Source organism: Mustela nivalis, assembly GCF_964662115.1.
Source record: "Mustela nivalis genome assembly, chromosome: 3".
In the NCBI taxonomy this organism is placed as follows: domain Eukaryota; kingdom Metazoa; phylum Chordata; class Mammalia; order Carnivora; family Mustelidae; genus Mustela; species Mustela nivalis.
Window position 1 is genome coordinate 98,833,607 of NC_139022.1, and position 11,128 is coordinate 98,844,734.

Genomic DNA, 11,128 nt, shown 5'->3' on the forward strand with positions numbered 1-11,128 from the left:
TTGATTGGGTCACATTCTGTCAGTGTAGAAATTTTCTGAAAAGATTTTGAAATCTAAGACAGTGACCTAATTTATGGAACTATATTCAGGTCAGCAATATTACATCAACAGAAGATTGACTATAGCCCTTTGGAATTCATTCTACAGGTAATTTTTGCTCTCTTGAGGTCATTCATGCATCTTCTGTTGACATTTCTTGAGAGACCCTCAGTATAGTATATTTCGGTATATATGTAGGGACTCCTGTGTAAGTACTAAGGCCTTGGGAAGCTGCAAAATACTGTTTATTCATTAAGACGCTGTATCTGATGCTGTGTACAATAAGGGAGATACAGATAAAGTTAATAGCACAGAGAAAGGTGAGATTATTTCCAGCTATGGTGATCAGGAATGAATCACAGAGAAAATGACTGTTTGGATGAAACCTTGGAAATTAGACCTGGGAGGGAGAAGGGGACGGGCATGTCAGCAGGAGGGATGCTCTTGTGTTTTTCTATGTAGCAGCAGCATATTAGGGCTAGGGATTTTTCATTTGTAAACATTTTTTTAAATTGCGGTAAAATACATATAACATGAAATTAACCATTTTAGTCCTTCTTAAGGGTACAGTACACTGGCATCAAGTACATTTACATTGTTGTACAGCCATCACAATTATTCACCATCCTACAATGAAACCCTATGCCCATTAAATAACACCTCCCCATTCTCCCTTCCTCTAGTCCTGGTAGCCCCTGCATGTTGTACTTTCTGTCTCCTTATATTTGACTATTTTAAGTACCTTGTATAAGTAGAATCATGAAATAGTGAATAAGTGGCTTATTTTGCTTAGCAAAATGTCGAGGTTCATCCACATTGTCATAGACCTACATCATATGCCATCCTTAGAACTTAGAGGCCACAGAAAGCAGAACTTGAAAACTTTGATATATGAATGTACAGGAAGCCGTTTTGTGGCCTTCCATTTGGCTGTTTTCCCTGCATGTGTTCGGTCCTGAGAAGATTTTGTAATAGGAAGAACTCTTATCTTTGAAGAACATTATGGTGGCTTTTATTTGTTTATTTTAAAGATTTTATTTATTTATTTGATACAGAGAGAGATCACAAGTAGGCAGAGAGGGGGGGGGGAAGCAGGCTCCCCGCCGAGCAGAGAGCCCAGTGTGGGGCTCAGTCCCAGGACCCTGAGATCATGACCTGAGCCAAAGGCAGAGACTTAACCTTCTGAACCACCCAGGTGCCCCCTATAGTGGCTTTTAAAGAAAATAAATAGTTCTGTGGACTCACTGGGTAGGATTATTATGGAGTTGTAGCATGTGAGAGGATGTTTTCCTAGATTGGAAATTGTATTTTGTAATGTTACAACTGCCTCCCTTTTAAATATGCTCAGATCCAGGACCGATGAGGTTCTTCGGAATTGTACTGAAGTGTGTTTTCTGTATCTTGTCTTTTTTCACTGAGCCTCCGGCATAATTCTTACATCCTTTGTTATACTAGCTGTGAATAATATTATCGTAAAGTACTTTAAGTTTGATGTTCATAGCTGCTGTGAATTTTCAAAAATGGATAGAAATGTTAGGATGGGATTTGAAATTGATATTCCTTCAAGTATCTGCAGAACAGCTCTAACCTTGAGACTTCTCCAAAGCTCTCAGGATGCTTTGATATCTAAGGGGGCTGAGTATATTGAGTGTATGAGATGGGAAGAGAATGAAATTCAATAACATATTTCTCAGTCTATTTGCTGCAATAGCCAGTAAGTCGTCCAATTAGTGCCAATTGCATTGAAGGTGATTATGATCTAGGTCTAGGAGGAACTGGAGTGAAACCATCATTTCTCTCCACAAAGGCCACTGAGCAACTATTTGATGATAATGACTTTAAATCACTCCCAGCCTGTGCCACATATGAACTGATAACTTGGAGGTGAAAGGCTGCATGTCACAGTATCAATCCCTGGGGACTTTCAGTCACTCTCATCTTTTCTCTAAGTGCCTTAATTCTTGTGTAGTTGCAGTCTTAAATTTCTACATATCCAGTGATGAGAGAGGTCTGCAGTAAGAAAAGAGAGTAAAATACTAAGAAAGCTCTAAGAAATATTGGCAGTAATGAGCTACATGGTGAAACATCAAAGCAAATATGTTTTGTCACTTAGATGGCTGATTGAGTATTAAGTGTTCTTTGAAATAGTTTGATTCAGCATTGCTGGGAATGATGAGAGAGGTCTGTTTCAGAGAGGAAGGGGGAGAGAGAGAGAGAAGGATAGAGAAGGAGAACGAGAGAGGGAGGGGTGGGGGGTGCAGCTCTGCAGTAAAGGCCTCATGCATAAAATCTGCTGGCAGAACTTCTCACTGCTTCTATAGCAAAATATTTAATATCACCAGTGTGCATGTTGAAATGTAATAGCTGTTAAAATGAATTGTATTCTCTCCCCGAAATAAGACTCTTCAACAGGGTTTGCCTTCCTGGTCGTCTCAGTAATTATAACGTAAGCTTCAATATCCCTACGCTAAACTTGCAATCTTTCGGTCTTTGTTTCCCAAAGAGAATATAATGCCTGGATAACTTGTACTCCTGGCATAGCCACCAGCTGCATTAATGTCTGCTTTTATCTCTTATCCCTCTCTTGCTAAGCTTTATACTCTTAAGGCAGCATGAGGGAGTGTAGCTCACGGACCACCTAGCAATCTGCTTTAGAAAGGGGTGGGAACTAATTCAGGAAATAACTTCTATTTCTGCGGATCTGGTTAAGTATAACTAGCCATGCTACACTCAGAATGAGATTTAAACCCAGAATCAGAATTGGTAGTCATTTACGATGTTTTTCTACCATATAAAATAAAAGCATTTGATGTCAGGGTGTCTCAGAATTGCTGAAATAAATAAATTTTTTTTAGGCTCAGTTGTTGGCAGGATTGTCGGATCATAAATTTGTTCAAGGGACAAGTGCTTTCTTTGCCAGGAGCCATCTTATCAGCTTGCACAAGAGCAGATCAGGAAAATCTCAAGCAGGGCAGGGTTGGAGCTCATCCAGAAGCTCAAAACCCAGAAAGCTGTGCCCTTTCCCCCGTCCTTCTCCATCTTCTTGTCTCGCATCAGCTTGGTAATACAAACACTTTTCACCCTTGGAGCAAAACAAGGAACTGGTAATGCTATTTCTTAGAGTAGTAATTCTTTCTCTAGAAGTATCTTTTGAAAAGAGCTACAACTCTTGCAGTTTTAATATATCCCAGGAACCAAGATAAGAAAGAGAAAGAAGTTTTAGACTTACTGATATTTTGAAAAGTGGTTAATTGAAGTGTATAAAAAATGATTTGAGAAGCCATACAGGATAGTGTTCAAAAACATACTCAATCTTTCCTCTTGGTTTATCATTCAAGGTGATGTGTTACACAGAATCATTGTCTCTGAATCTTTGATGTGGGTAGAAGCCACAGGAGGAAGATTTGCTAGATATAGCTCTGCTTTCTGAGATTGAGCCTTATTTAATAATCTCCTGAAAATATCTTTAATAAACATCCAGTGTGTTTAAAGCTTGAATTGTCAGGCTCAGGCATGGGTTTGAGGCAGTGACTGTAATTAAATGCTCATATTGATCTTTTTTTTTTTTTTTTTTTGCTATAGACCTTTCTAAAGTGAAGCTGATGAGATTTGATGATCCACTGTTGGGGCCTCGGCGAGTTCCTGTCCTAGGAAAAGAGCACACTGGGAAGACCCCCATTTCTGAGCATGCTGTTTTCCATGTGGACCTTATGAGCAAGAAAATTCATCTCACTGAAAATGGGCTAGGGGCAGATATTGGTGATACAATTGTCTATCTGGTTCATTAAACTCATGCAGATTGGAGATACATCCTGGTTTCTGGGGATGTGACTATTCTGTGTCTACAGATTGGATATAAGAACTGTAGGCTGGACTTTAATAGATTTCATTTCTAACCATCAAATTCTGTAATCATAGTTACACCAGGTCATCTTGGATTCCTGAACCTAATAAAAAAATTTTTTTTTTCATTCTTGGGACTTCTGAGAGAAGTAGTTTATACCATAGTTGTTTTTTTGTTTTGTTTTGTTTGTTTTTGTTTTTTATAACCAGTGGTATTTCCCAGAAGCTTCTAATCTTTCAGATTAACACAAAAAATGTCACTGTGTTTCTTTCCCAGGTGTACTTTATACTACTTATGAAGGCTAAGGATCATTTAACAACTTTTTATATTATACCATTATGGAGTTGGTTGTATTTCTTTTTTTAAAAAGAAAAACTGAATTAGACAGCTAGTTTTACTTTTTAAAGAACAGAACTCTCATGATGATTTAAGAAAATACATGAGAATATTTTGGCATAACAAGTATTTTGTATAAACAACAAATAGGTCTTACATTTATAAGAATTCTTTTAGCCTTTTTTTTTTTTTTTAAGATTTTTTTTATTTATCTGACAGAGAAAGAGATAACAGGTAGGCAGAGAGGCAGACAGAGAGAGAGGGGGAAGCAGGCTCCCCGATGAGCAGAGAGCCCGATGTGGGGCTTGATCTCAGGACCCTGAGATCATGACCTGAGCCGAAGGCAGAGGCTTAACCCACTGAGCCACCCAGGTGCCCCCTTTTAGCTTCAATATATTCAGTTAACCACCACTAATATTTTTTTAGGGCTAGCATCAATAGTTTATAATGATTTACGCTAAATTTAGGCATTTTAAAAGAGGATCCCCCCCCCCCAGAAATCTGCATTTGTCAGATTTGTCTCAAGTTCATTTATGTTTAAAGATTACAATGTTCACTGTATTGCAGATTTATTGTTTCACTCCTGCTGGAATGTCTTTTGATATTATCTGTGCCATTATGCACCATAGGAAAAATATTAGGTATTGACTGACACTAGAGAAAAACATTTCCATTTCTTTAAGGGTTCAATATGGGCAAAGACTGGGGCATCTTGGTGGCTCAGGTTAAGATCTGACTTTTGATTTTGGCTCAGGTCATGATCTCAGGGTGGTGAGATTGAGACTGCATTGCCTCCTGTGCTCACAGGGGAGTCTGCTTGAGAGTCTCTCCCTCTGTCTCTCCCCACCACTCTAATGTGCACTTGCACTCTCTCTCAAGCAAACAAATCTTAAAGAAAAAAAAAACAAAAACAAACCAATATGGACAAAGACCAATACTGATAACCGTAAGTAACCTGAGTTCTGATTTTTAGGTTAGGTCAAGAGATTTTACTGAGCTTTATTTTGTAACAGTTTGACATTACTGGGCCACACTGAATGCTTTATCATAGGTTCATTGAAGTAAGTCATTTAATGTTAGAACGGAAAGATCCCTTAGAGGTCAAGTGCAAGTCATCATTTATCTGGTAAGGACTGGCATAGCATAGCCGGTAAGGGTACATGCTCTGAAGTCAGACTAGCTAGCTTAGATTTCCACTTCTTCCACTTGCTACTTAGGTGATCTTGGGCAATTACTCAACCTCCGTTTCTTTATCTGTAAAATGGAAGTAATAATGTGTCTATCTATTTTCTAGGCTTACCATGAGATGTTTAGTTGAAACATTCTAGGAAAATCATATATATAACATAGTACCTGGCAAGTGGTAGGTCTTCAGTAGGTGTTACTGATTAATAATAATAACGATAATAATAAATTAGTAAACCCAGGATATATTGGCTTAAGATTATTATAAGCTATAGTCATGTCTTCTGTGTTGGTTTCCATGGGGCCACCATTTTGTTGCTTGCCCTCTAGATTCTTCTGCTGCTCCCTCTGCCTTAGTTATTCCCTAAATCAGATAATCTTTTCTAGTGCCTAAATACAAACTAACTTATGTTTAACTTTGGTAAATTAAACTATATGTGTGTGGCAAAAAAAAAAAAAACCCACGAAAAACAAGGATGGAAAATAATTTTAATATTGTGGATGATTATGCCTATTTATTAGATGAGCCTATGAACCTCTCTGCTGCTTTGGATTAAATGTGAGTTGGGATTTATAGATCCTCTGTTCTTGCAGGCTCAGTTCATTGGCGTCCCTTGCTGGGCTGAATATGTTTCTTGTGTTTAAAGATACATAAATTTTGTACAAGGAAGCCTGTAAGCGTAAGCCCATTGCTTCATCTGGTGCTCAGCTGACGAAACAGCAGTTTGATGAATTGCTGAAGGAAAAACAGGCTGCGTTGGGCTTACTGCATTGATAGGAGATTGGTATCTTCCTAAGGGATTTTAATTCTTTAGTTGTGAGATACATACACACACAAAAAGTGAGTAACAAGAAATATATAAACTCAGAATATTAAAAAAAAAAAATTAAACTAACAAAAGTATTAGCAGCAACAAAACAATTTATTAACAGAGCAAAACCTATGTAATTGCCATTTGGTCAAAGAACAGCACAATGCCAGCACCTCAGAAGCCTACCTTGTGCCTCCTGCCATAAAGACAAGCTTGTGTCCCAGTCAGTATACAGTTTTCATATACTTTTTTTAAATTGACATCTTTTTTTTTTTTTTTAAGATTTTATTTATTTATTTGACAGAGATCACAAGTAGGCAGAGAGGCAGGCAGAGAAAGGAGGAAGCAGGCTCCCTGCAGAGCAGAAAGCCCGATGCGGGACTCGATCCCAAGACCCTAGGATCATGACCTGAGCTGAAGGCAGAGGCCTAACCCACTGAGCCACCCAGGCGCCCCTTAAATTGACATCTTCTTAATTTTTTTTTTTTTAAATTCAATTAACATACTGTCAGATCTTTTTTTTTTTTAAGCTAACTTTTTATACATGTTTTATGATAATCTGAAAAGAATGTTTATTCTGTTGTTATAATGTTCTGTATATGTCCTTTAGGTCATAGTTGTAGACTGAACTGTTCAAATCTGTATCCTACTGTTTTATTTTGTTTTCTTGCTTTGTTTTTGAGAAACTAAAATCTCCCAAGATCATGGATTTACTTACTCTTAGAGTTCAGACAGCTTTTTGTTTTATACAGTTTAATGCTGTTTTATTAGGTGCATATAAATTTAAATTCTATTACCTTCCTGGTAAATTGAACTTTCTCTAGTTGGGAAGTGTTCCTCTATTTTTAGAAATGTTTTTGCCTAAAGGCTATAATACTAATACAATATCAGTTTTCTTTTGGTTAGTGTTCATGGGGAATATCTTTCTCTATCCTTTTACTTTTAACTTTCTGTAGCTTTATTTTATTTTAACATTTTGACAAATTTTAAACCTGTGGAAAAGTTAGAAGAATTGGCCAATGAGCATCCATACACCTATCACCTAGGTTTATCAATTACTAACTTTTGCCACCTTTGCTTCCTCTCTCTACACATTTTTTAAAATAAACTTTTTATTTTGGAATACTTTTAGATTTATAGAAAAGTTGCATTTATTGTACAGAGAGTTTTGTATACCTCCTTCATGGTTTCCCCCCATGTTAACAGACTTCTTATATAGCCTTGGGTCAGTTGTTAGAACTAAACAATTAACACTGGTATTTTAACTAAATTATAGGTTTCATTTGGATTTCACCAATTTCTGCACTGGTGTCATTTTACACTTAGAATATACTTTTAAAAAATTCTGAACCATTTCACAGTAAGTTGCACACACCATGACACTTCACCTTTTAATACTTTATCATGTAATTCCTAAGATCTAGGAGATTCTCCTGTATAATCACTATACCTGTGTGTGTGTATGTGTGTGTGTGTGTGTATACATATTTTGCTCAAGAAATTTAACATGATGCAGTAATATTAGGTAACAAGCTTTCCTAATAAAAATGAAGTAATAAAATTTCCCTAATAACTCATTATTATTTTTTTTAACTCTTTGGGATCTAATCAAAGATCAAGCATTACATTTTGTGGTCATGTCTCTTGCCTTCTTCACATTAAGACAATTTCTCAGCTTTCTTTTCTTTTTTTGATATTTCCTGACAGTAACATTTTTGAAGACTCCATGGCATTTGTTAGTAGTTTGCCTCACAATCTGGATTTGTCTATTTTCTCATTATTAGATTCAGATTTAAAATTCTTGGCAAGCCTGGCTACGTGGGTGGTGTTTCCCATTATAACACATCAGGATTGAGATACTGATACATTGTTAGTGTGTTCCCATCACTGGTTAAAGTAGTATCTTCAGATTTCCCCATTGGGAAGGTACTTTTTCCCTTTTATAATTAATAAGGTAATTATTTTGAGACTTTGAATATCCTGTTTACCTATAAACTTTTATGAAATGGCAGCCTTCATTCATCATCTTTCTGCCATTTATTATTACATTGGTAGTTATAAGAAGGTGATTTCTTAATTTTGTAATTTCTTTTACATTTATTAGATCTAGTTCTGTAAAGAAGAGGTTTCCCTTTTGCTTTCAATTTTTTTCTTTCATCGTTGTTTTCAAATCACTGTGGACCAATGGGATTCTTTTTTGTTTTTTTCATACATACTGTAATCTCAATAAATGTACTCATTTGGTCTGTTGGTTACTTCAGAATAATCAACCCAGGAGTAGTATTAACAACAGATCCTCTAAGTAAAGTTCAGGTCTTTTTGAATAAGTAAAATACACAGTTCAAAAGTCAAAACTTGATCCGTGTAGAGAATTTTTTCTTTCTTGCACAATATTCCCTTCCCTGCTCTATAGCAAACATTCTCATTAATTTCTTTCCTGTGTTTTTTTTTTCCCCAAAATAAGCAAATATATATATGTACTTTTTAAAAATTCAAGTATAGTTAACATACAATATTACACTAGTTTTAGGGGTACAACATGTGATTGAACAAGTCTGTATGTGCTCACAAGTGTAGCTACTGTCAGTCACCATACAACGCTATTACAGGCCCACTGACTGTGCTCCCTGTGCTGTACCTTTCATCCCTGTGACTGACTGTTCCATAACCGGAAGCCTGTATCTCCTGCTCCGCTTCACCCATTTGTCCGTCGCGGCACCCTCTGCCTTCTGGCAACCATCAACTAGTCCTTTCTGTGTATGTACTTTAATTTCTCTTTTTCTCATACAAAAAGTAGCACGTTATATATAATTACTTTACACATTGTTTTTTAAAGTTAACAGCTTGGATATTTTTTCACCTTAGTGTATAGAGATCTTTCCTTCTCCTCCTCCTTTTCCTCCCTTCCCCCTTCTGTCTCCTCTTTTCTCTCTGCTTTGTGTCATACTGTTGTAAAAGTGTACCACAATTTATTCAACTAGTCTCCTATGGATGGGCAGTGGGATTGTTTCTGAGCTTTTGCTATTTTATAGACTTAGTATAGGATTATGTAGTGTGTAACTTTATGAGTATGTGGTTTTATATTTGTGGTGTTGTCTCTCTCTCTTTTTTTTTTTTTTCAAGATTTTATTTTAAAGTAATCTCTACACCCAACGTGGGCTTGAAGTCACAACCCTGAGATCGAGGGTCACTTGCTTCCCCGATTGAGCCAGCCAGGCACCCCTGTGGAGGTGTATCTTAAGAGTAAATTTCTAGCAGTAGCCTTGTAGGTCCGAGGGTAAATGAACACGTAATTTTGTTAGCTTATAATCTGGGCAAAAAGGCATTTGGGGCAGAGGGTAGAGCAGGTATAAAGGCTCTGAGCCGAGGACATGTAGCTGGGGTGCTGATGGAATTGCATAGAGGCCACCTGAAGAAGCAGAGATGAGAAGCGGCCTTGCTGAAGATGCTGTGTACTCTTGGCAGAGCTAAACTAGAGCCCTGGTCTTCATACTTCCGGTTCATTGCAACACACTTTTAAAAAAGGTTTTTTGTTTTTGGTTTGGTTTTAATTTTTTTTAATAATTTTTTTTTAAGATTTTATTTTTTTGACAGAGAGAAATCACAAGTAGATGGAGAGGCAGGCAGAGAGAGAGAGAGAGGGAAGCAGGCTCCCTGCCGAGCAGAGAGCCCGATGCGGGACTCGATCCCAGGACCCTGAGATCATGACCTGAGCCGAAGGCAGCGGCTTAACCCACTGAGCCAACCAGGCGCCCCTTGGTTTGGTTTTTAAATTTTATTTATTTATTTGTCAGAGAGAGAGAGAGAGAGAGAACAAGCTCATAAGCAGGCAGACGCAGAGAGAGAAGCAGACTACACCCCAAGCAAGGAGCCCGATGCGGGACTCTATCCCAGGACCCTGGGATCATGACCTGAGCCGAAGGCAGTGGCTTAACCAACTGAGCCACCCAGGCGTCCCATGTGTGGAGCCCAACATAGGGCTTGAACCCACGACCCCGAGATCAAGACCCGGAGCTGAGATCAAGCATCAGACACCTAATGGACTGAACCACCTGGGGGCCCAGCAACCCACTTACTAAACAAAGAATGCATACATGCAAAACAGGAATGTGTTTGACCAAGGCCGGTGTTGTCAGGGCTCTGAGGGAGGGAGAAGTTGATAAGGAGCAGAGGGAAGAGATGAGGCAGAGCCCAGAGGATTGTTAGGACTGAAGTAACAGTTGAAGCGGAGCAGTCTACCTTCCCAACTCTTAGAAGTCAGTGTGGATCGGGCTTGGAAGTGAAAACAGGTGTGTGCTTGTTTGGGGAGATAATGCCAGGAATGGAATGCTGATCTGGGAGAAAGGAGGGGATAACTGGAAGCAGGTTAAGTAAATCAGGCCTTACAAAGATTCTCAGATTCCAGGATGAAATTTGAAGTGGATTTGTCTGCAGAGTCACTGCAGATTTTTGATGTGGTAGTATCGGTTTGTGTCTTCTCTAGTTTGTGGTCATTGTGTCTTCTATCTTGAGAAAGTCATTCATTTAGTTGTTCTAATGACTACTTGGTGGAGATCAACATGCCTGGCTCTGGTGGGGTCTCAGTGTTAGCTGGAATTTTGTTACACGGTTTCCTGTCTTTGCTGTCTTTGGACATAACTTCATCTCTCTATTGGAAAATACTCAGATGCCACCCAAGACTTGCAGGATCGATTAAGTTTTCTCCTTGCCCACTGTTAGGCTTACAGCCTGATTGGTTATAAGGTGGGAACCCCTCCTCTCACTTCCAGAAAGCAAAACAACAGGCAAGGACATGATCTGTGTTCCTAAGGGCTGAGGAGTGTGATAGGGGACTAGTTCCTGCGTTTTCACTCTGGAGGACTAAGCTGTCATTTGTTCTTCCATCACTCATTGTCCTTATCCGGGGGTTCAG

General features: G+C 38.3%; 1 protein-coding gene across 2 annotated transcripts in view; it reads left to right on the top strand.

Moving 5' to 3' along the window:
* The window catches only part of LARS1 (leucyl-tRNA synthetase 1), a 68,954-nt gene extending 64,944 nt beyond the window's left edge, over nt 1-4,010 (top strand). For both annotated transcript variants that reach the window (XM_082726037.1, XM_082726038.1), the window contains one exon: nt 3,622-4,010. In XM_082726037.1, coding sequence (XP_082582163.1) covers nt 3,622-3,827 — 206 coding nt within the window. In that variant the 3' untranslated portion in view covers nt 3,828-4,010. The remainder of the gene's footprint in view (nt 1-3,621) is intronic.
* The last annotated feature ends 7,118 nt before the right edge of the window (nt 4,011-11,128 follow it).